This window comes from Hoplias malabaricus, chromosome 15 (assembly GCF_029633855.1).
Source record: "Hoplias malabaricus isolate fHopMal1 chromosome 15, fHopMal1.hap1, whole genome shotgun sequence".
In the NCBI taxonomy this organism is placed as follows: domain Eukaryota; kingdom Metazoa; phylum Chordata; class Actinopteri; order Characiformes; family Erythrinidae; genus Hoplias; species Hoplias malabaricus.
The window spans coordinates 28,758,918-28,780,698 of NC_089814.1; the positions used below are offsets into that span (position 1 = coordinate 28,758,918).

Genomic DNA, 21,781 nt, shown 5'->3' on the forward strand with positions numbered 1-21,781 from the left:
TAGTGTTTCTTTTCCTGTGCTTTGTGTGTGGTTTCTGTCTCTAGTCTATTAGCTCTCCTTGTTCAGGCCTCTCTTTAGCTCTCTCTGTCTAGTTTTATTCTGTTTAGCTCTATCTTTTTAGGTTTTGTCTGTTTAGCTCTCCCTGTAAAGTCTCTCTGTCCTAGTCACTCTGTTCAGGTCTTTTTGTTTAAATAATGTTTGTGTTATTGCATTTGGGTCTGCCTCCATCAGTCCGCTCAGTCCTGACAATTATAATCAAAATGCTTAATTTTTCAACTAACAGACAGCCCAGACTAACAATTTCTGATAGAGCCATGTGTTATTTCAAGATATCTGATGTGAGAATGTTTTGAAGGCTGTACACTGGGAAATATATTAATAAAAAAAAACACAATAGGTGCTTGGTAAAATTGTGGTCAAAACAAGGCCAGTTTCAAGAAAATATCAAATATCAATCTACGGATACTGGAACCCTGTGCTAGCATTTCTCCCGTGGTATTGCTATCAGTGTGTGAAGAATGGGAGAAGAGGGTTGCATTGACAATCCAACACAATGGGAAACACTTTGAACACATTTTATAAGTGGTCAGAAACTTGTAAATAATTTATGAAAGAATAAAGTTATGTTAAAACCAAGCACATCATTGTTTTATTGTTTTTCTTGTGAAATTCTCAATAAGTTTGATGTGTCACGTGACCCTCTTCCCATTGAAAATACAAAAGTTGGATCCAAAATTGCCGACTTCAAAATGGCCGCCATGGTCACCACCCATCTTGAAAAGTTTTCCCCCTCCCATATACTAATGTGCCACAAACAGGAAGTTAATATGACCAACCATTCCCATTTTATTAAGGTGTATCCATATAAATGGCCCACCCTACACCTATGATAATAATTAGTTATATAAGTTAAACATATATAAGTTTATCTATGGTTTAGTACAAAAAATGTGTGTACAAAAATGTTTTAATATGAGGAACAGGAGAGCAATATTTAAGGATTAGCAGCTTTCATTCTCCACACTGTGTTATGGTATAGTTTTCCAGCAATACTTTTTCTCATCTTGTCCCACTTGAAACAATAATGTTTCTGAATCCCGCATTCTGCGGCATAAAAAGTACAACTTATATTCTCAGCTTTACAATTCATGAGTGCCTGAAGGAATCTGTGTCCTATGCATACTTCTAGAAACCGCAGATCCTACCGTTTCTAAAAATAGCCCTCTCATCACAGTGCTGTGAAGCCTCTGGGAGTAATCCCGTGTGAAATACACCTAAAAAACAAGGCACTCCTTCAAAATCCATGTTTTATTTTGCTCTTATAAGTGATAGTAGTCTAATCATAATTGAGGTCTTTGCTCAGGGACAAGAACAATGGTGTTTACTTTCAGTTTCATTTTGATGCCAACCCACTGTCTCCTGGCAAAAAAAAAAGAATCATCAGCAAAAATATACCCCCATTTTTGATTTATAGTTTTTCAAAATTTTTTGTAGGTTTCACATCAAATAATATTGGATTAGATCACCAAATATAAAATAAGTCTGTCTGATGCTACTAATTTATTTTGTCACAGTAATATGCCATGTAATAAATTATCGTAGAAAATTTTTATATTTTCAACTAACAGACGCCCCAAACTAACAATGTGTGCAGAGATATCAGGTAATAGAATATGTTTTGAAGGCTGTACATTGAGAAATATGTAAAAAAATACAACAGGAGCTTGGTAAAATTTTGGGCAAATCATGGCCAGTTTCAATAAAATATCAAACATCATTTAGCATTTAAACCTCAAGTGATTACATAATTGAGTAGCAAAGAGCCCTTAGGGAAGAAAACAACATAATGAATATGGCTATGTCACATAATTACTGTTTAAATACAACTGATAGAGGCACTGACCAAAAAATGGAATAGCAAAATCCTATATAGATAGGGTCCTAGGTATATGTGGGGGGATATAATAATTTTAATGTAGTAGTTCAAGATGAAATAGAATATTATTTTATTATGGATTTGTTTATTCTTTTTTGGGGATTAAAATTATTTGGGGATCTGAGGAGCTATTCACTGCACTGGCAGCAGATGCTTCAAGGCCAGGGGGCATTGAGGCGGCAGGACAGGCAGATGAGGGGGGTCCAGGAGACAGCCCAGCTTTGGCGGGGAAATTGTTCTATTTAGAGTTCTAAACACTTGAAGAACCTTTTGCATGACTAAAGGTTTCTTTGCATCATGAAAGTGTTCTTCAGACTGATGGAGAATGTGCTATAGATAGCTCTATATAGCAACTTTTACAAAAAGGGTTCTATACGGCACAAAACATGTGTCCTTCTATTATTATGATTTTAAACTTGTAACAAAAAATGAACTGTTTATGGTGCCAACCTAAAGCTTTTTCTACCAGGTGCTATATAGAACCATCTATAGCACATTCTCAATCAATCTGAAGAACTTCATGATGCAAAGGAACCTTTAAGTTCTTTCAAGTGTTCAAGGATCTATATATAACCAATTTCTTTACTAAAGAACCCTTGTAGAACCATTATTTTTAAGTGTGTGATTAGGGCATAAACATATAGCAGTTGTTTTCTCACATATTTCCCACCTGCTTTAAACTACAGAGGTAAAAAATAAAAAAATGCAAACAAATCATGTAAAAACAGGGTATAAATGACAATTTAACTGTACCATTTATGTGTCTGTGTGTGTGTGGGGGGGGGGGGTGTAAAAGATATTATCAAGTTGGTATATGCTATAAATATATATCATTAATGTGTCATTATAAAAACCATACAGTGAACATCGTCAGGTTTCGAACCCACCTCTGTGTGATGCATAAATGTGGGTTTTCATGTGAAGACCACTGCGCAACTGAGAAAGACTGCTGAGACGCCTCGCCATCATATTTATAAACTTTTGTAACATACTTAATATCTATTTTTTTATAACAATAAACACACTGAAATACAATTATTTTGTTACAAAATAATCTTTGCCTATTATTTATTTTATTTTATTTTCAAACGCATTATTTTTAATTCAAGTAACATTATTCTTTTTGCTACTGATTATATATTTTTGCAATATGAATAATTTTGGTCACAACTCATATTTTCACTTTTACAAACGTGTGAGTATTTGCAGGTTTCCCACTGTGAAAGTCAGACCAATCAGTTCTGGAACCATTTAGTTCGGACTATGGTGGTTTAAACCAACATTGTTCAAACTACTGTGGTACTAACAGACTACAACGGTTTTGGGAAACAGATGTTAGTTAGTTTAACAATGCATTGTATCGTGTTAATTCAATGGTAGGCTCCGTCCTTGTATGGGAAGCGCACCCCAGGCCCAGTTTCCCAAAAATGACTTGTGTGTTAAGTAATTTTTCTTATTTTATCTTATTTGTTCTAATATGCTTTTGGGAAACCTAGCCCTGTTCATTTTATATCCCTGGAAGGTAGATGACAAGGACCTTTTGTTTCATAAGAAATCACAAGTTATTACAAATGAGAAGTCTGTGCAAAGGAAATAAAGGCACAAAAATAAACCTGTGTATGCATTTCTTATTAACTGCTTAATGAGCAAAAAGCATGTTTTTTTGCTTTGGTCTTGCTGTAGAATACAACTACAATTGTTTCAGTAGGACCATAAACAGCTACAGGTCTCATTCTTGTGATTTAGTTAATTTGATATATTTAATTTAGCAATATCTTACAATATCTTAGAGGGGACAAACTATGAAATAATTTGTGTATCCACAGTGCCTACCAACACACAAACTGACTTGACAAACTGTAAAATGAGGCAACTCACTGTTTATTATTATTATTATTTTATTTTATTTTTTTGGGAAATCATGGATGCTGTGTTTTCCAGGCTAAAGAAGAGAGGGACAATCCACCTTGTTATAAGGGCACTAGGCACAATATTTACACGTTTTGGAGCAACATGCTGTCTTCCAGACAACGCATTTTTTCAGGGAAGTCCTTGCTTATTCCAGTCAATGTTCTGCATGAATAACAACAGCATGGCTCCTTAGTAAAAGAGTCTGGGTTCTAAGCCCTTCCAGACCTGTCACCCATTGAAAAAAATTGATGCATCATGAAAAGAAAAAAAACACTTTAACGGACACCCTGAGATGTTGAGCAGCTGAAATTCTGTAACAAGAAAGAATGGGAAAACATTCATAAATACAGCAGTTGGTTTCTTCAGTTCCCAAACATATACAGTGTTGTTCAAAGAAGACAGGATGCAACTTACTGGTAAACACGCCTCTGTCACAACTTTTTTGGATTATGTTGCTGGCATCAAATTCAAAATGAGCAAATATATTTCAAATAATGTATTCTTAGTTTTAACATTTAAAATGTTTTCTTGGTACTATTTTTTCCATTTAAATATAAGGTTTGAAAGATTTGCACATCATGGAATTTTGGTTTTATTTACATTTTGCAGTGTCCAACCATTTTTGGAAATGTGGTTTGTAGTAGCAGCACTCAATGGCCTGTTTACAAAAGTTTTAAAAAATAAGTAAGCAGTTTTTTAAAATGAAAGTAAGATTAGTTTCACTGAATCTGCCTGAAAATATAGTTCAATTCAGCTAACTTTTTACTTTCTATTTCTTTTTTTTTTAAGGTCTGTGGAGAAAAGCTTATATCCAGCTGTAAAGGACTACAAGATCACACCACCAGAGGCTAAGTCACAGGTATGGAAGATGGTTGATTGATTATAATTACAAAAATAAATGTTTGTATCTCATCCCAATATGTGACTTTGATATGTGATATGTGTTTCTACTGAAACTCACCAGGAGAGAAATACCAGAGCAGCAGATGAGCCAACATCTCTGCATTTTTCTATATTTTCCCCCCTCAGTCTCTCCTTTGCAATCAAAAACTGATTACAGACTGTATGTCTTGAATCATAGTTCATATATGGTGAATTCTATTGTATTCTGATTTTTAATTGCTATTGTATATTACTCAGCTAAAAATTTTATTTTATGTAGTTTGTGTAGGAAAATGTGTGTAGTCTATTACTGGTACAGGCAATTAATAGTTGGAAAATTAATCATCAATAGTTCATCAAGGTCCCTTTAAAATATCAGTTACATACATATTTATTTATTTCCTGTTCTTGGCAACATCGGAAATGGTTTATAGAATGTGATGTAATATGCATTATGTGAGCAATAACATTAACTAATTTAAACTCTGGAACTTATTAATTAAAAGTGGTACCAGGCATAAGTTTGAATATTGTCAAAATCTACTTTATTCCTTCTCAAAACAAAAAAAAATTGTTTTGTTTAAGCAGTGGTACTGCTATTGGTAAATGGCCAGAAAAAATATTCAAAATAACTGGAATACACAATGAAAAACTATAAGGTAATATCTTTCATTGTGGTCTGTAACCGCTTATCCGGTTCAGGGTTGGGGTGTGTCCAGAGCCTACCCGGAATCATTGTGCACAAGGCAGGAGCACACCCTTGAGGGGGCGTCAGTCCATCTCAGGGCATCACACGTTCACACATTCATTCACACACTCATATTTATGGACAATTTTGAATAGCCAGTCCACCTACCAGTATGTGTTTTTGGACTGTGGGAGGAAATCATTACCCAGATTTAGTATTAAATAAGGGAGTTGGTTTATATAACTGCTTTTTATAACTGTTTTTCAGAACTGAGTAGAAGGATGTTACTAGACATCCAAAATTTACACAATCTTTTGTCATTTACATAAATCTCAATTTTAGTAAATTGGAATTTATGAACAGTTCAGCCAGTTTCTGTCATCGCCATGACATTGCGTGTGTTTCCTTCGGGTGTTCTGGATTCCTCCAACGATCTTCAAAAAAGACACATTGTTATGTGGATTGGTGTCCATGGATTTTCCATGGGTTTGAGTGTGTGAGTGAATTTGTGTGTCGCCCTGTGAAGGACAGGTGCCCCCCTAGGGTGTGTTTCTGCCTTGCGCCCAGTGATTCCTTTTAGGCTCCGGACCCACAGCGACCCTGAACTGGATATGCAGTTACCGAAATGAACGAATGAATGAAAATCCTTAATATTGCTAGTAGTCCAGGGTTAGTTGTTCAGAAAGCAGCATAGTTTTTGTGGGAACAATTTCCACACAGAAGTTCAAGTATTCCTTTATGCAGTGTGTTACCCCTTAATGCCCTCTCCATGTGGATCCAGCAGCTAGCTCCAGTCAGCTGTGTCAAAGCAGTTCTTGAGGGTTTCTTCTGCCTCTGGAGACCAGACTCTGCATTAACATGTTGTGGCAGGCTGCCTCAGTACCAGCGGTGTGTACTGAGGCTGTAGGAGAACCAGATTGTGATCTGCTTTCTCCAACGGCGGTAGTGGGATTGCCCTTTATGCATCCCTAACATTTGCATACGGTAGGTCAAAATGATGTTTTTTCGGGTGGAACAGTCCACAAACTGATGAAAAGGAGGGAGAGTGGAGTCCAGTGTGAAATGATTGAAATCACCAGAAATTTAAAAAAAAAAAAACCCTCCGAGTATTGTGTCTGTAGCACTGCAATCGTGGAGTGAATGACGGTACACATCATAATGGATACATCACATACACCTTTAGTGTAGTTGTACCATCCCAATGTCCAGAAATGCTGGTATGAATAAGGGCACATGGCATATAGGACTTCAGCACATCTCTGAAGGCACCATTAATGCAGAAAGATAAATATAGGTTTTGGAGCAACATGCTGCCATCCAAAATAAGAGATCCTGTCCTGTTGAGCAGCTGAAATCCTATAAGAAGCAAGAATGGGAAACATTTAGCATCCAAACCTATGGCAGTAGGTCTCCTCAGTTCCCAAAAGTATATAGAGAGTTGAAAAAAGAAGAGATGGTACAATACATTCAAACATGCTCATCTCAATGTTTGTGCAAAGTGTTGCATCATGTTCAAAATGAGGAAAAAAAAACATTTAAAATTTCATCTTTGTATTATTTAAGTGTAAATTAAGTGTACATCTTGCACAGTTTCACAACTTTTCTGGAAATGGGGTTGGAATATAAGGTTTAGTGTGTTTTGGGGATGGTATTTCTTCATAAAAGCATTATATAATTGATTTGTAACTTTGGGCCTAGTATACCCAGTGAAAGCTAAGTGAATTTTTATTTACAGGGAAAAGTGTATTTAACTGTTCAATGTGATGAAACACCTCAGTAGAGCAAAAGGAACAATCTGCTGTAGGAATACAGCACAAACACATAGACATGTTCTAGCAGCATCTCTTTTTTGCATGTAACTTGAGAACAGTCTATCTTTGTCCTCTCAGTAAGCCACAAGAGACATTTGTGGGGGTGGAATGTGGTGGGGGGCTTCTCCTTCCCTCCCCACTTTTACATCTTTAAAAGCTCCATTAATTGCCTTGCTTTAAAGGAAATATAAACTATATTTCAGTGATTTCTGTTGCACACATGTTGCTTTACTCTCTTTGCAGAAGATATTCCTGACCTTTAGAGCCATGTATTTTTTAAGTGGGCCTGTTTTTCTGCATGCTGTGTGATTCAGCATCTTCAGTGTTTTTCAGCGTAATTTGTAACATTTTGTTGCCTCCCTTTTTGGTTTATAGAGTTTGTCAATATACATTATGAGAATGGTTGTGTGGCTGAAATGGGGTGTGAGATGGGTAATTTCACTGTTCATCAGCAGTGGCCACATGATTTCAATTACCTCCCAGCCCCACTGTTTCAACCTTTCTTTTCTGGCACTGTGTAGCGTAGTATAAACAGCTGTAAATCTAAAATCTGTTAGTGGTAGGACAAGGCCTCAGAACAATCATTCACTATGTGAGTGCTTTGATTCCACAGATACTCGCCCAGAACAAAGAGCTATGCTTGGTTTCTATTATACTATTATTCAGACAGCAGTCATTCAGTATTTTGGGATGTTTTGAATTTATGACCAGAAACAATTTCCCATCATAAACATTTGCTCTCAGTAGTCTGAACCATTTCATTTGCAAACAGGACATTTTATTGACATGTAGTTTGACTTTGAGTATATGTTTTATACTCTTCAGTTTTTAGAAAAAAAGACAAGTAAGGTAAGGTTACTAAGACTTATTAACTGATATGATAGGATGTGCTAACATTTTGTGTAGGACCTGCTTCAAACACTCATGTTAAAATGTATACTATATACATTGTGATTTAATTACTAGTTCAAGTTTATGTATGCAATATATCTACAATTTTAACAACATTGATTCCAGCAGTATTTATTACAAGTCAACATTGTGTTACACACTATATACACAATAATAATCTGCTTAGAATGAGGTTAAATAATAACCTCAGCATTTTAAAAACATGATGAATGTGGACATCTATGTCATCTTGTTAATCAATATTTTCACATCAACAAATCATTACCAGTAGTAAATAGAATAAGTTTGCCTAAGGTCTTTGCTGATTTAAATGTGAGTATGCCAACAGTAGTTGAAAGAGTCATTATTTGTGATTAGCAAACAAAAGAAATTGACATTTTAAGTTTTGTGATTAAAAAGTTATAGGATATTGCAACAATATCTTTATGGCATTCATGATGTCAATGAGGACAAAAGGCTTATTCTGCTAACATAATCAACATTATCATGTAATCAGTCCATCAATCACTGAGCACTGATTAGCCTTACAACTACTGCTTTACTGCTCAAATTTATTTCTAAGTGACAAACCAGAAGACTTTGCACATTGGCAGAATAGAGACATTCCTCATGTTAGGTTTTGTGGTGTCCCTTGGCACAGATATTCAGTACAACACACTGGAACCTGCATGTGTGTGGGAGAGAAAAAGGAGAAAGAAAGCAGATGACATCACATCTTCCATGATGCAACACTGCTCTCCCCATAAATGCTATTTTTTCTGGTTTATGGTTCATTTTAATTTGTGTCTTGTGGGACGTCTGGTTTTGCATTTGCATCCTCTTTGTTCCCCTCTTTAGTGTATTGCCTACTCTTCATGGATTTCCTTTTCCACGTTGTCACCCCCATCTAGTCTTACACTTGTTTTATGACAACCAAGTACTTTTAAGTATTGTCTACAAATTGTTACAGAGAAAATGCAGTGTAAAATCTGCTGCCTCATATTTTTTGAAAAGGCCACACTAATTTGAGTCAGGTTCCTTGTTGGGGTAAATTAGGCTAAATACATGTACATGTAAAATATTGGTTGCACTTTTCACATTGGTAATAAGAGGATAATGATATAATATTAGGGTAACAAATTGTTTCGGGGTTCGTACAGGTGTGTGAAATACTTGAAAATGCTTGAACGTTAATGTTGTATTTTCCAGGTTTGAAAAGTGCTGGAATTTTAGATAAAGTGCTTAAAAATGCTTGAAGATGTAACTCTATTTCTTTTAAAAATGACTGATTAACTCAGTTAATAGATGGAGAAATAAAATAATAATTTGCAGGGCCCAAAAACGAAAACTGCTCCACATGGACACACTAGCGCCTATGTGTGTGATAATTATTGGAATTCTGTCTCTTTTTTGTGAACCAAGATGCTTTGACACGGCTCACCCAGAAGTGCCAACACTTTGGGTTCCCAAACGGCTTTTCATTATATCACCAGGGAGAAAATCACCCTAACGTTCTGCCCTAGTTACAAGAAAGAAATAAAGGAATGAATGAATGAATGAATTAATTAATGGCTCTTGGATGGGAACCTGCTAATATTGTTCACTTTAAAGGCCTGGTTCAAATAACTTGTTTGCAACCAATATACTGCTAGCTTATATGTGACTTCAGTCTGCCAGAATGTTTTCATGTGAAAACATCAAAGACCCAGTGAATCGCAGAGAACTCCGTCAAAATGTGGGAATTTGACATTTTAATTTGCACTGGCTAGAAAACAACTAATACCAAAAATGGGGCACAAAAACACAAAGTGAAAAGATAAATGTGCACATATAAACATGTCATGCAAAAAAGCACAGGGTGAAAAATAAAAATGTAGACTCGGTAAGTTTAGATAGCAACGAAAGTCTACTTATAAACAGATGACATACAGTTCTGGTTGTTTATCATCCCTTTTATATTATATATAAAGTGAAGTAATTATTTTGAGTGTGTATGAATTTGATAAATATGCAATTTACTACAGCTGGAAAAGCTTCAAAATGGACCTCGAAAGTGCTTGAAAATTGTTTGAATTTGACTTTGGAAAAACTGTTCGAACCCTGTTGTTTTTACCAATTAATGAAATGTTTATGTCCTATTTATTACTACACAATAAAGCAGAAATTGAGAGAATATTTAGTGTACAATAAAATGGTAAAATAGTTGTAACAAAACATGCCTAATTAAATATATTTGTTAGGTAATTTCAAAATGTTTTTGTATAGCGCTTTTTATAATCTGATGTTGTCACATAGCAGCTTTGCAGAAATTGTGAATTAAAACAAAAATAAAAATTGATATCCCCAGGTGAGCAGGCCAAAAGAGACAGCCAAAACTTCCTCGAATCTGGAGGAAGAAATCTTGGAACCAAGACTCACAAGAAGGAACCATCCTATTCTGGTCAAATAAATTATAAATAACTGAGTTATAATTTAAAATTACAGGTATTTAAAATTACAGCAGCCTAGGGGTCTGTATAGGTAATGAAGGTCTTTAGTAAAGGCCTGTGCTGAATCAGTTCCATGAAATATCCAGAAGGTGATGCATGGGGACAACAGGTGCCACAGATGTGGTGTAAAGGTATGGAGTTTAGCAGATGTTAGTGAATTAGACTGTGGATATCTTTCAACAGTCAAATAGAGAGTATTTATGCTTTACTTGGGAGTGCAGTCCTTTAGCAAGCTTTTCCAAATCACTAATAATTGTTGAAACAACCCTATTTACCATACCTCTTCCTTGGAGTTTAGCAAAAATTGAAGGGCAGATATTTTTTGTATTTTCTTTGTAAAGAAACTGTCCATTGTCCTCAAGCCAGCCAGCTTTTAGGTTCTGTGTGACCCCTATTTTACCAACCTCTACATTATCTTGGATACTCTGAAAATTAGCCTGAAATGAATCAAAGTTTGCTTCATCAACACTTTGACAAAAATCCCTCTCATGAACATTTATTACATGCATCTTAAAACCCGAATATGTTGAAAGTTGACGCCTACAACAATCGTGCTCAAATCAACTTAAACCTGGTGCTGGGATAGAAACTGGGAACAATCCTTAAATGAGTTATCAAGGGCTAGGGGGGCACATGTACAGCCTGACAGTCTTATGCCAAGTCACTGGTGCAGCTCTACACTTTTGTGCAGACAACAGTTTACCTCACTGATGTTACAACAACAGACAAGTCTCTGCAAATTTGTGAGTTATGGGCAAAATCTTTTAACCGCCATGTTACTGTATTCTGAATAGTGTGTTTTTTCATTGTAACTGTTACGAAATTCAGTTACTTATATTTTGTGTTCTAAATACATAACAGCGTTACATGTATTCTGTTACTCCCCATAACTGCCTATGGTATCAAATGCCGCGCTTAGGTTGAAGAGAACCAGCAAAGACACACAGTCTTGATCAGAAGCAAAATTTCGCTGCAATGTTGTACTTGTATAACTTTGTATGTGACAAATAAATTGAATCTGAATCTGAATCTGAAAAGAAAAAACAGATTTTGTTATTTTAACCAGTGCTGTCTCTGAGCCATGTTATGGCCTGAATACAGATTTCTATGTAGATATGAACAGAGCTGTTGGGTTACATCTTTTTCTGGTACCAGTGATAGAAATGGCAGGTTAGAGATAAGTCTATAACTTGATAGGTCACTGGGGTCACAATTTGGGTCAAACTGCTCATTTAAAATCACAAGGCATGTAACCCATTTCAAGAGAAGAGTTTACTATTGTTAGAAAAGGTTTGATTATAACTGAGAGAGATTTATCAGTATACATGCCACATACCAGACAAGAAGAGGCCAATGCATTCAGATGTTCCTATTCCATTGTTTTTACTGTTTTTAAAGTTGTGAAAAGCCTCTCCACTTCAGCTGTTGACGTGGGAGTTGTTATAATAAAGTCACTGTTTCAGAAAAGGTCTCCTGGTGGTTGTACCCTTAGTAGAAACTGATTGGATGCCAATACACCAGAGCAGACCTTGAATTCATGACTCTCGTAAATAAGGGACAGTTTGGTCTTAGCTTCGCCTGAACCAGCATTGGGTATGCACTGACAGTGGTGTTTAATGTACAGCAGTGCTTTTCAAACATGTCTCATTTCAGCAGCATAGAACACACAAGGTGGTCAGTGAAGGAAAACATTTCTTTGCCTGAGCCAGGATTGTGTTACAGACCTGTCAAAATAGCAAAAATACCTTACACATTGGAAATTCAAGTCTACAAAGAAAAACAACTCTAAAAGGAATAGTAATACATGTCTATGCTTCTTTTGTCAGCCTCTGATTCTCTTCTTCTCCCAAGGCCCTCCTTGATCTTGTGATTCCTTCTACTGTTGGCTGCTTTTCTTGAAATTATCTTTGGTCCCTGAAGGCACAACACTGTTATTATATGAACAAAACTGTATCATTCACCATTCCCAAATCTTCTATTTTGTGGGCATTTTAATTTTGTGTTGGAGATAATTTAAATGAAAAATAGATAACCATGAGTAAATAAATATTAATACTTGTAATGGTGTGAAAGTTTGTTCTACACAAGACAAATGTAACACAAGTATGAAATAAAAGAATTATGGCCCTAGTATTACTAAGTAACTACTAAGTTATTAGTTTTGTCAGATGCATCACTCTCAGTGGTACCTGCAGAACCACCAACTGCTGGCCACCTTTTCTCTATTATAATGTTAGATAGCAAGATTTTCAGATCAGCCATTCGCTATTTCCCCAAGCTGTTGTGCTATGTGGACACCCATATGGCTTTCCTCCATTAATTTGGTTGCCAGTGCAATGCTATAGTTTCCACACCTGATTTATAAATTAACATGTCAAAACCATGCATGCCTCCATATTCACCAAGGTCCAAATGTCAAATGTGACACTTACATTTTGATCTTATAAAGCTCTGTACTTAAGAGACAGTGGATGTGGAATACAGAAGTGTTTGGGAATAATGTTGTCAGTTACCATATTTTTCATTGGTTGCTTGAAGCCTCCAACTTAGACTACGTTAAGGAGTTTCATATCCATAGCAATGAACTCAACTATGGCATCTGTTTTCTCATTTTTTTTCTCTGTTATCACTTTTGAAACTGTAGGGTCTACGGTAGGGTTAGGTGGTACAATGGTAATACCATATACCATTAATTCACAATTATGACGTGTGTTGTGTCACATTCCTGTTCATGTGCATTTAAGAGAGCCACAGGGAGTGGGCAATGTAGGAGCTCACTGACTGGTGATGGCACACTGAAAACGTGTGGGGAAAAACACAAGCCCAGTAGCCAACCACAGTTGTGAGTTTAGAGCAAAGTTTGGTTTAAAAGTAAGAGAAATAAAGCTGAAAACGGGCAAATACTCAAAAGACCCTTTTAGTCGACATTGTCCTCATAAGTATGAGGCTTTATGTTGTAAACATGTTTTTATGAACTGGAGTTTGCTGGAAAAATAATATTTTAACATATACAGTGTTAATATTGTGAGGTGGTATGAAAACTGTTGATACCACCCATACCTAGTTTGCAGTGTAGTAGTTTTGGGCTACGGATGCACCTACGGACAATGTTATTAATATACTGTTTTCTATAATAATAATTTGCTTAGCTGCAGATGTTCCTAAATTACATCTTATGTTTATCACAATATTTCCAGCTACTCCAGGCTACTCTACTTGCCTTCATTATGCTGCATGTAATAATCTGGTGAAAAACATTTGTTTTACACATCCAAGTGGTAAAAGGTATTTAGTTAATAGCAGTATTACCATGTGAATGTAAATTTACTATTTATTCTTTCCATGCTCAATGTGATATAAGGAACAGATGTCCAGATGACTGAAAACCAGAATACCACAGTGCAAGAGCTGTAAGGGGGATCTTAATTCGCCAGTGGCTAGACATTTTACAGAATCAAATCACAATATTCATGAACACAGATGTATTGGAATAGAAACATTTACACGTGAATGGTGGGGACATCGTGGGACAATGGGAAACATTTTGGATTCACCTTTTGGGTACTACGTCGTTAGCAGGCATGAAGGAGGGCATTTTTTGTTTTGTTTTTGTATTTGTAAATACATTACTGTGCAGAAGGCACCTAAGATAATTATATATATTTAAATTAATGCCTTATCAGTAAGCGTGGTGTCAGGACTGGGCGGACTGACGGAGGCGGACGCATTTGCTATAACACAATGGACTTTTATTTACACAAAAGATAATAAAACATAGACAGACTTGAATAACATGACAGGACACTTAGACAAAGAAAGACCTCGACAGAGAGACTTGGACAGGTAGAGAGGGAACCAGACAGACAGGGAAATTGACAGAGAAACCTAGACAGATAGACCTAAACAGACCTATACAGAGAGAGCTAAACAGAGACCTAAACAGAGAGAGCTAAATAGACACTGAGACATGGAGAGACATGTACAGAGAAACTTAAACTGAGTAAAGACACAAACAGACATGAGACAAGAGAGAGATACAAAGACTGGCTTCAAGGGAATGTGTAACACACAAGACAGACAGACTGGAGACTTGACAGGAGATCGGGCTTGCACACTGGATGGGAACTGAGACAGAACAGCTGTAGAAAACAGAGACAAGACTGGGCACAGAACAGGACCAGAAACGGAAGACTGGACAGGAGCATGTGACTGGACAGGGGACAGGACAGGGTGCTGGACATTGGACTGGACACTGGATGAGAACAGAGACTGGACATGATTGGAAGCAAGGGACTGGAATGAAGACAGGACAGATGAGAGGACTGAGGCTGGGTACTGGGAGAGGACAGGGGACTGGACTTGAGACAGGACAGGTGACAGGACTGAGGCTGGGTACTGGGACTGGACTTGAGACAGGATAGGAAAAGAGACAGGTAACGATACAGGAGACAAGACACTGGACTGAAACGGGGACTGGACAGGACTTGGCACGGGAACAGGTACTAGGATGTTTACAGGGACTGACAAAAACATGGTGATAGGGACCGGGACAAAGACAAAAGCAGACACAGGTACTGGGACAGTACCCTGAAGTCCCTGGGGCCGATCTAGGGACACGAGCAGAGGTGGCTGGAGCCACAGTCACAGGAGCAGAAGCGGCTGGTGCCACAGTCACAGTAGTAGAAGCGGCCAAAGTCACAGTCACAGGAGCAAAAGCGGTGCAGTTTGCTGCCTTCACTGGAGCAGGAGAGGCGGATGCCGCCTTCACTGGAGCAGGAGCGGCGGATGCCGCCTTCACTGGAGCAGGAGCGGCGGATGCCGCTTTCACAGGAACAGGAGCGGCGTGGCTTGCCGCCTTCACAGTGTAGTGGAGGATGGATCTAGATTAAGAAATGAAAAATTAAGACTCTGACTCCATTTTCTTTTATATAAAAGGAGAAAATGTAATGCTGCATTCCACAGAGTGTGTGTGCTGAAAGACTACGCACCGCTCCCCCCCACACACACACACTCACGCACATACATATGTCTGATAGCCAGAAGGCTAAGCAGAACACTTTTCAGTGACCTTGAGGATGACCAGATGACCAATAAACCAAAAGATCACTCACCAGAGCCTTGGGAACTGGATTATAAAACTCACCCAGGGGGAAGACCCCAGGAACCCTCCACGTAAGACTGTCGGACTCTTATCTTATCGCAAGCTCGGCAGATGACCCCGAGGACTGCCTAATGGTGACCTCTCAACCCGAGTTCAAACCAGACAAACAGCATGGACCAACAGTGCCCCCAAGTGGACATTTGCGAAATCATATGCCACCCTAATCATTTTTCTCTCAGTTCTGCTCGCTGCTTTTTGTCGCTCAGTTCTGCTCGCTGCTTTTTGACTCTCTACTCTGCTTCTTAGATTCTCAGCTTTTTTCTTCTACACACTTCTTCTTTTTACGCTGGCGGAGCCGATTCTCCAGAAGACTCTTAATAGACCAATCTTCATGCGAACTAACAGGGGACGCCTTGTGTCAGTTAGCATTGCAATACAGAAGTTAAAACAGTGAAAAAGTCGATTAGCTCTGTCAGTAACTTTCAACTTATCTTTTATTTTGTGTTCGTTGTTTTTGTAGCCCAATCAAAGTTAATTTTATGACTGATCAAAGCAGGTGAAACTTATTTTGGCCAGAATAAGATACCACCTCTGAGATTAGTTGATAGCTAATATGTTAGCGTTATATTCTGACTTCTGAGGGCATCACTTCTGAGACACCGGAGGCGAGCCACGCCGCTTCTGTCCCTGTGAAGGTGGCATCCGCCCCTCCTGTCCCTGAGATGGCGACTTCTGCAGCCGCTATTCTACTATATATGTAACAAAGAGAAAGTCATCTTGTCTGTCCCTATAATGACACGAATACACAGACACGTCTCACCTTTACTGGCTTTCTGAAGAGTAAAATACATCTGCACAGATTTCTTTTTTTTTTTTTTACTTTACATGAAAACGAACAAAATATATGGATCATTAGTCCCAGAAAACCAGAGCAAGGTGTTACTCAAAATAAACGAGACTGTGAATTTGTTACAACACCATTTTATTAGTCGGACCCTTATAGAAATATAAGTCAGTACATAAATATCTAGTTCAAGTTCAAGAAGTTTATTGTCATTTCAGCAGTATACAGTGTTTACAGTACACAGTGAAACGAAATAGCTTTCCTCCAGGACGAAGGTGCTACATAAGACAATACACAACATTAAAGTGCTCAGCGATGCTGTTTCTTTATCAAGTATAAATTACTTGGTTGATAAAATGTTATGGTGCTAGGGTTTAGAAATGTTCAAAAACTTAAGTGTTATCTTGTTGCTTTCTGGTAAACAAGTTGCTTTATTGTCATCTCGACATGGTGCTTCAGTTTTGTAGCTTTGTATGAACAGAAAATAACAGGCTTTCCATGATGATACATACACTGTCAGCTACTACAAAGATAAACTATTTTTATAGTTTGTTATTATTTGTTATTATTGTAAACAAAGACATTGATATGAAGCACCAAAACTTCTCCAGACCTTCCAATTACAATTGCTATGTATTTTGGGCTTTCCTGTTTTTTGGCTTCTGTGACAATGGCTATATGGTTAATGGCGGTCCGGCTCAATTAGGCTTGCCGAGTTTCTCTTTGCTCTTGTTTCTTTTGTGTTGAGATGCTTTGTTCTGTTATACTATATATTTTAAAATCCTTTTTGTTCCCCTTGCTTTTGTAGTTTGTGCCCTTTTCTATTATGTTTTCACATTTGAACGCTGAGTATAGTTTGTCACAATTTTAATTAGAGCATTTAGCAGATGAATATATTCAGCCATATTAGACATGGGTGGAAGGCAACTGAAATGTCGAGAGATGAATGTCAGAGGATTATATGGGCATATACTGTACAGGGTGAAAACTCCAAACAGGAGGATGAGTTGAATTTGAAGCACAGCAGAGTCCTCAAAATGTCTTGGTTGATATATTCCATATAGGCATTCCTAAGCATACAAAAGTCCTTCCAGAACTGGTTTTGCAACCACCAGGCTCTTGGGAATGCTGAGTACCATGTCCACATACTGGAGTAGCAGCTCAGTTGTCTACTTGACAGAGGGGACTTTAGGGGTTCCACCAGTACTAAGCTGACCATATTGCCCATAGACACAGGAAATGAAATCAAGAGAAAAATGCCACCATGTGCAAGACTGAACTGGCACAAGATTTAGGCCCTAGGGTGCCTTGTTCCTTGCTCACGCTTAGCCAGGGGCAATAAAGGTGCAGAGATCTTTCTCTGTACTTGGCAACCAAAATTGTCTGTATATTAATCAATTAATAAATAATTATATAATTAATATAATCATTACTTTATTGAATACTAACCTATAATTAACATTTTAAACATATTTATTTTTTTATTAGTCTCCATCCATATCCATTTTATTAGTCTCCATAATCCATCTAATGCCCCATTATATCAAGCTCTGTTAGGTCCATTAAAATGCACTTAATTAAGCAAATGTTCATTTACAATGAGAATGTTTTTTGTTTTTTTTTTGGTAAAGTTGTTGAAAGTTTTTTGCTGTAATTTCTCAGTCCAATAGCTTCCTTTTATGATCGTCATCTGAAATTCATGGGTGTTCACACAAATGTTTTACTAAAAAATCTGGTGTTTACACAGTGTTTGTGAGTCTGCCAGAAATGTTTTAGGAAAATCCAATTTACTCTTAAAATATGTACTGTTTTTATGAATATTTCATGAATGAGGACCAGACATACACTTGTGGGCTTTAGTCTTGGTTAAACTATCTGTTGTATTCATAGCTGTAATTACGCACACTAATGTAACTCTTATAACAAAGCTCATAAACATATGGCACACTCATTAATGCTTTCAAATTATCACCAAGTAATCATGGCTGTCATGAATATGAAGAAACATGTTCTTAATGCATGGCTTATCTGTTGTTTGGTACTTCTTTAAACCACAAGAGCTAGCTACTCTTATGGAAGATATATTTTAACATCAGGCTTGTTATCAGTATGGTCAGTTTAATGAAACCTGTGTAGCCTGCATTTGGCTGTATATGTTCGATTAGTTTATAATGAGTTATAGGCATCATGTAGGCTCAGAAAATGGGCTAGGTAGATTACAAAACACAAGTTCTCTGAGATGCTTCTTGGACTGTAAAGGTTCAGTCTGATATAGGTTACCTGATTATGTGCAAAGTCATGCACCTTATGCTGAACTCTCCCATTTTCTGTCATAATATTTTTATAACCCTGCATTACACTTTCAACAGTGCTAGAATATCTGTTGACACTGTAAGCATCACTTGAAGGCTTTAACATGCTGCAGAAATGCCAAAAGCCAGAGAATCAAAGAGATTAATTTTAACATCCTACATGGAATCACTGGGCGCAAGGCGGGAACATAACCTGGAGGGGGCGTCAGTCCTTCACAGGGCGACACACACACACATTCACACTTATGAATTCTTTTGAGTTGCCAATCCACCTACCAACGTGTGTTTTTGAATTATGGGAGGAAACCGGAGCACCCGGAGGAAACCCAAACAGACATGGGGAGAACACACCAACCTCCTTAAGGATAAATAATTCACTTTGACAAAATATATATGATATATAATACTTAGCATTGAGTCTACACTGGTAAGGGTGGTAAATGACCTGCTCTCTGCAGCTGACTCAAAAACTAATAATTTTATTGGAAATGTCTGCAGCTTTACATAATCGTAGATCCTTAGATCCAACACCTTTAGATTGTGTGGAAGAAATATGTGGGAATTAGGAAAACAGCTCTAAAGTGTTCTTATTCAGACACCTTAGGCAGGCAGCAGCATGATACTGTTGGTTTGTCCAGTTCTGGCCAAATGCCAGCAACACGAAAGGTCCATGGTACCTGTCCTTTTTTTAAGTGTTGCTTCCACTTTCCAGATTACAACATATATTTAAGTGGTTATTTTATATAAAAATTATGATAAAAATATTCTTGGACAAAAACATCCTCCTTTGGCCACATCTGAAATAAATCAGACATACATCATTAGGCAAGCATTTAAAATCTATGGAAGGGATAGGGCATATCATAGCACCACAAAAACAAGAATACAGTGTCACTGACTCTTACAAATCAGCAAAAGCTTTAATAGGATTTCTTATAGGAGTTTAGTTTTACACAGGCACAGACCCAACCATTTTAACCATATATTTATTCTCCCATGGCACATGAACCAGTTCAGCAGCTCATTATTGTTCTCCTCAATGAGTTGAATCACTTTTACAAAGGCTTACTGGACAGGAGCTGCAATTCTGCTGGTTAAAACTATATAAAAAAGACAAAATATGATCTTTGAAAGTATTAATTATATTTTTTTCTGAGAAAAATAATGAATTAAACATTAACATTCTTTTCACACTGATAATCAGATTGCATACTGAATTCCTAGATTCTAACGCATCCGTTCCCGGCTTTCAGAGTGTAAGGCCTTGTGAACTATAGACGGTGTTGTCAAGAGCATCACTGTTTTCTGAATGTGGATCATTTAGGAGTTAATTTATAACTGTGCTATCAGTGAAGGTAATTCATGCTCGTTGTTGTGTTCATTATTTACAAAGCGCACCGACACTATTACAAAACCTCTCACTGTGGTGGTACCCTCAAGGGTACATATACAGTACCTTAAGTTAGGGAATGTAATTGTACCTTATTCTGTTGTAATTGTAGATTTTGAAATTGTGTTTATTTCATATGCCCCATTTCATCCTCAGGACTACTCTTATGTTAATTTATTTTAAACAGTTCTGTAATGAAAACCTATATGAAAACAAATATTCCCCTCTCCTTCTGGAGAAGAGAATGTAATATACTTTTAGGGGAAAGTAGAGGACTGTTATTAATATTGAGTTAAAACAGGTTTATAAAGAGAATATTTTCATATTCATGTTGCATTTGCTTTTTCATTGTGGTTGAGGTCTGTTGAGCTTCCCTTAGTCTCGCTTTCAGTTCCAAAACATCGCTTTTGAGTTCTGCTGTTGAGAGGAGGGTGGGATCTAGTTAGCCATTGGCTGCTGGAGATTAGCCCCACCCACCAAGTACACTCTAGACACCCCTGTATGTCGGTAGAAGCCCGCAAGTTTAAGGGTCTGGCTGCAGACATGCACTCTAAAATTACATTGTGTCTGTTGAGGAATACATTTGCGCTTCATGCCACGTAACATTTGCGGCCATGTGAGATCCAGAGCTCAGAAATGAGAAACTTTTAAAAATAAAAACTTTTACAAAGGGATGTATTGGAGTCTTGGCAGGGTGTATAAATTAAAGAAATTACATTTTATCACTTTGCTTTGTGGAGGAGAATTATAAGGAGACACACACTCACACTACACATTCTCCCACACAAATAAACATACTACACAGCATGCACTGAAATGAATAATGCTAGCTATTTTTATCTTAAATGAGCAATCTGTAAAACTGATTCCAAGCATTATAATATTTGTTGAACATTATTTATTATAATTTTTGGACTATAATTACTAAAACAAATGTGCCATAATCAAAATGTTCATAATTTCTGTAATAATCTTCCTATGCTAGAGAAAGGCAAAAAGGTTTACGAGCGACAGCCATTTTCCCTGCACTAACAATCCTTTACTGTCCAGGTGTGTGTCTGGACAATAGTGCAGAGAGGTGGTCAGGAGCCAGACCATGTAAAGATTTGTAAACCAGGAGTAGGATTTTATATTGTATTCGACTGGAAGCCAATGACTGTCTTTTAACCTGTGGGTTATGTGTTCTCTGATGCTATGAAAATGGCTTCAGATTTATTGCTATTTAATTGTAAGAAATTCAGAGCATTCAGCTTATATTTGCAATGTATTTCTGAGCTTTAATTCTCCATTTCACCTAAAATAGGTGAATATGCAAAGCTTTTCAAACACAACTCTTACTTCGTAATTTTGTTAAAGCACACAAAACACAGAATTACCCATATATCTTTCAATCGTGTTGTTATTCAACTTCTACATATAAAACACACAAAACACAGTCCTTGCGCCTTCCAATATTCACTCTGGCTCACTTTCTTCTATCCATGCAAAGGCATCTGTACTTTTATATATTTTTTCAGGAATGACTT

General features: G+C 37.1%; 1 protein-coding gene across 3 annotated transcripts in view; it reads left to right on the top strand.

Annotated features, from left to right (window-relative positions):
* Positions 1-21,781, top strand: part of pdlim4 (PDZ and LIM domain 4) — a 73,590-nt gene that overhangs the window by 33,992 nt on the left and 17,817 nt on the right. For all 3 annotated transcript variants that reach the window (XR_010795559.1, XM_066646747.1, XM_066646748.1), the window contains exon 3: positions 4,637-4,706. Coding sequence is in view for 2 of the 3 variants with exons in the window: in XM_066646747.1 (XP_066502844.1) it covers positions 4,637-4,706 (70 nt within the window). In the remaining variant the exon portion in view is untranslated. The remainder of the gene's footprint in view (positions 1-4,636; positions 4,707-21,781) is intronic.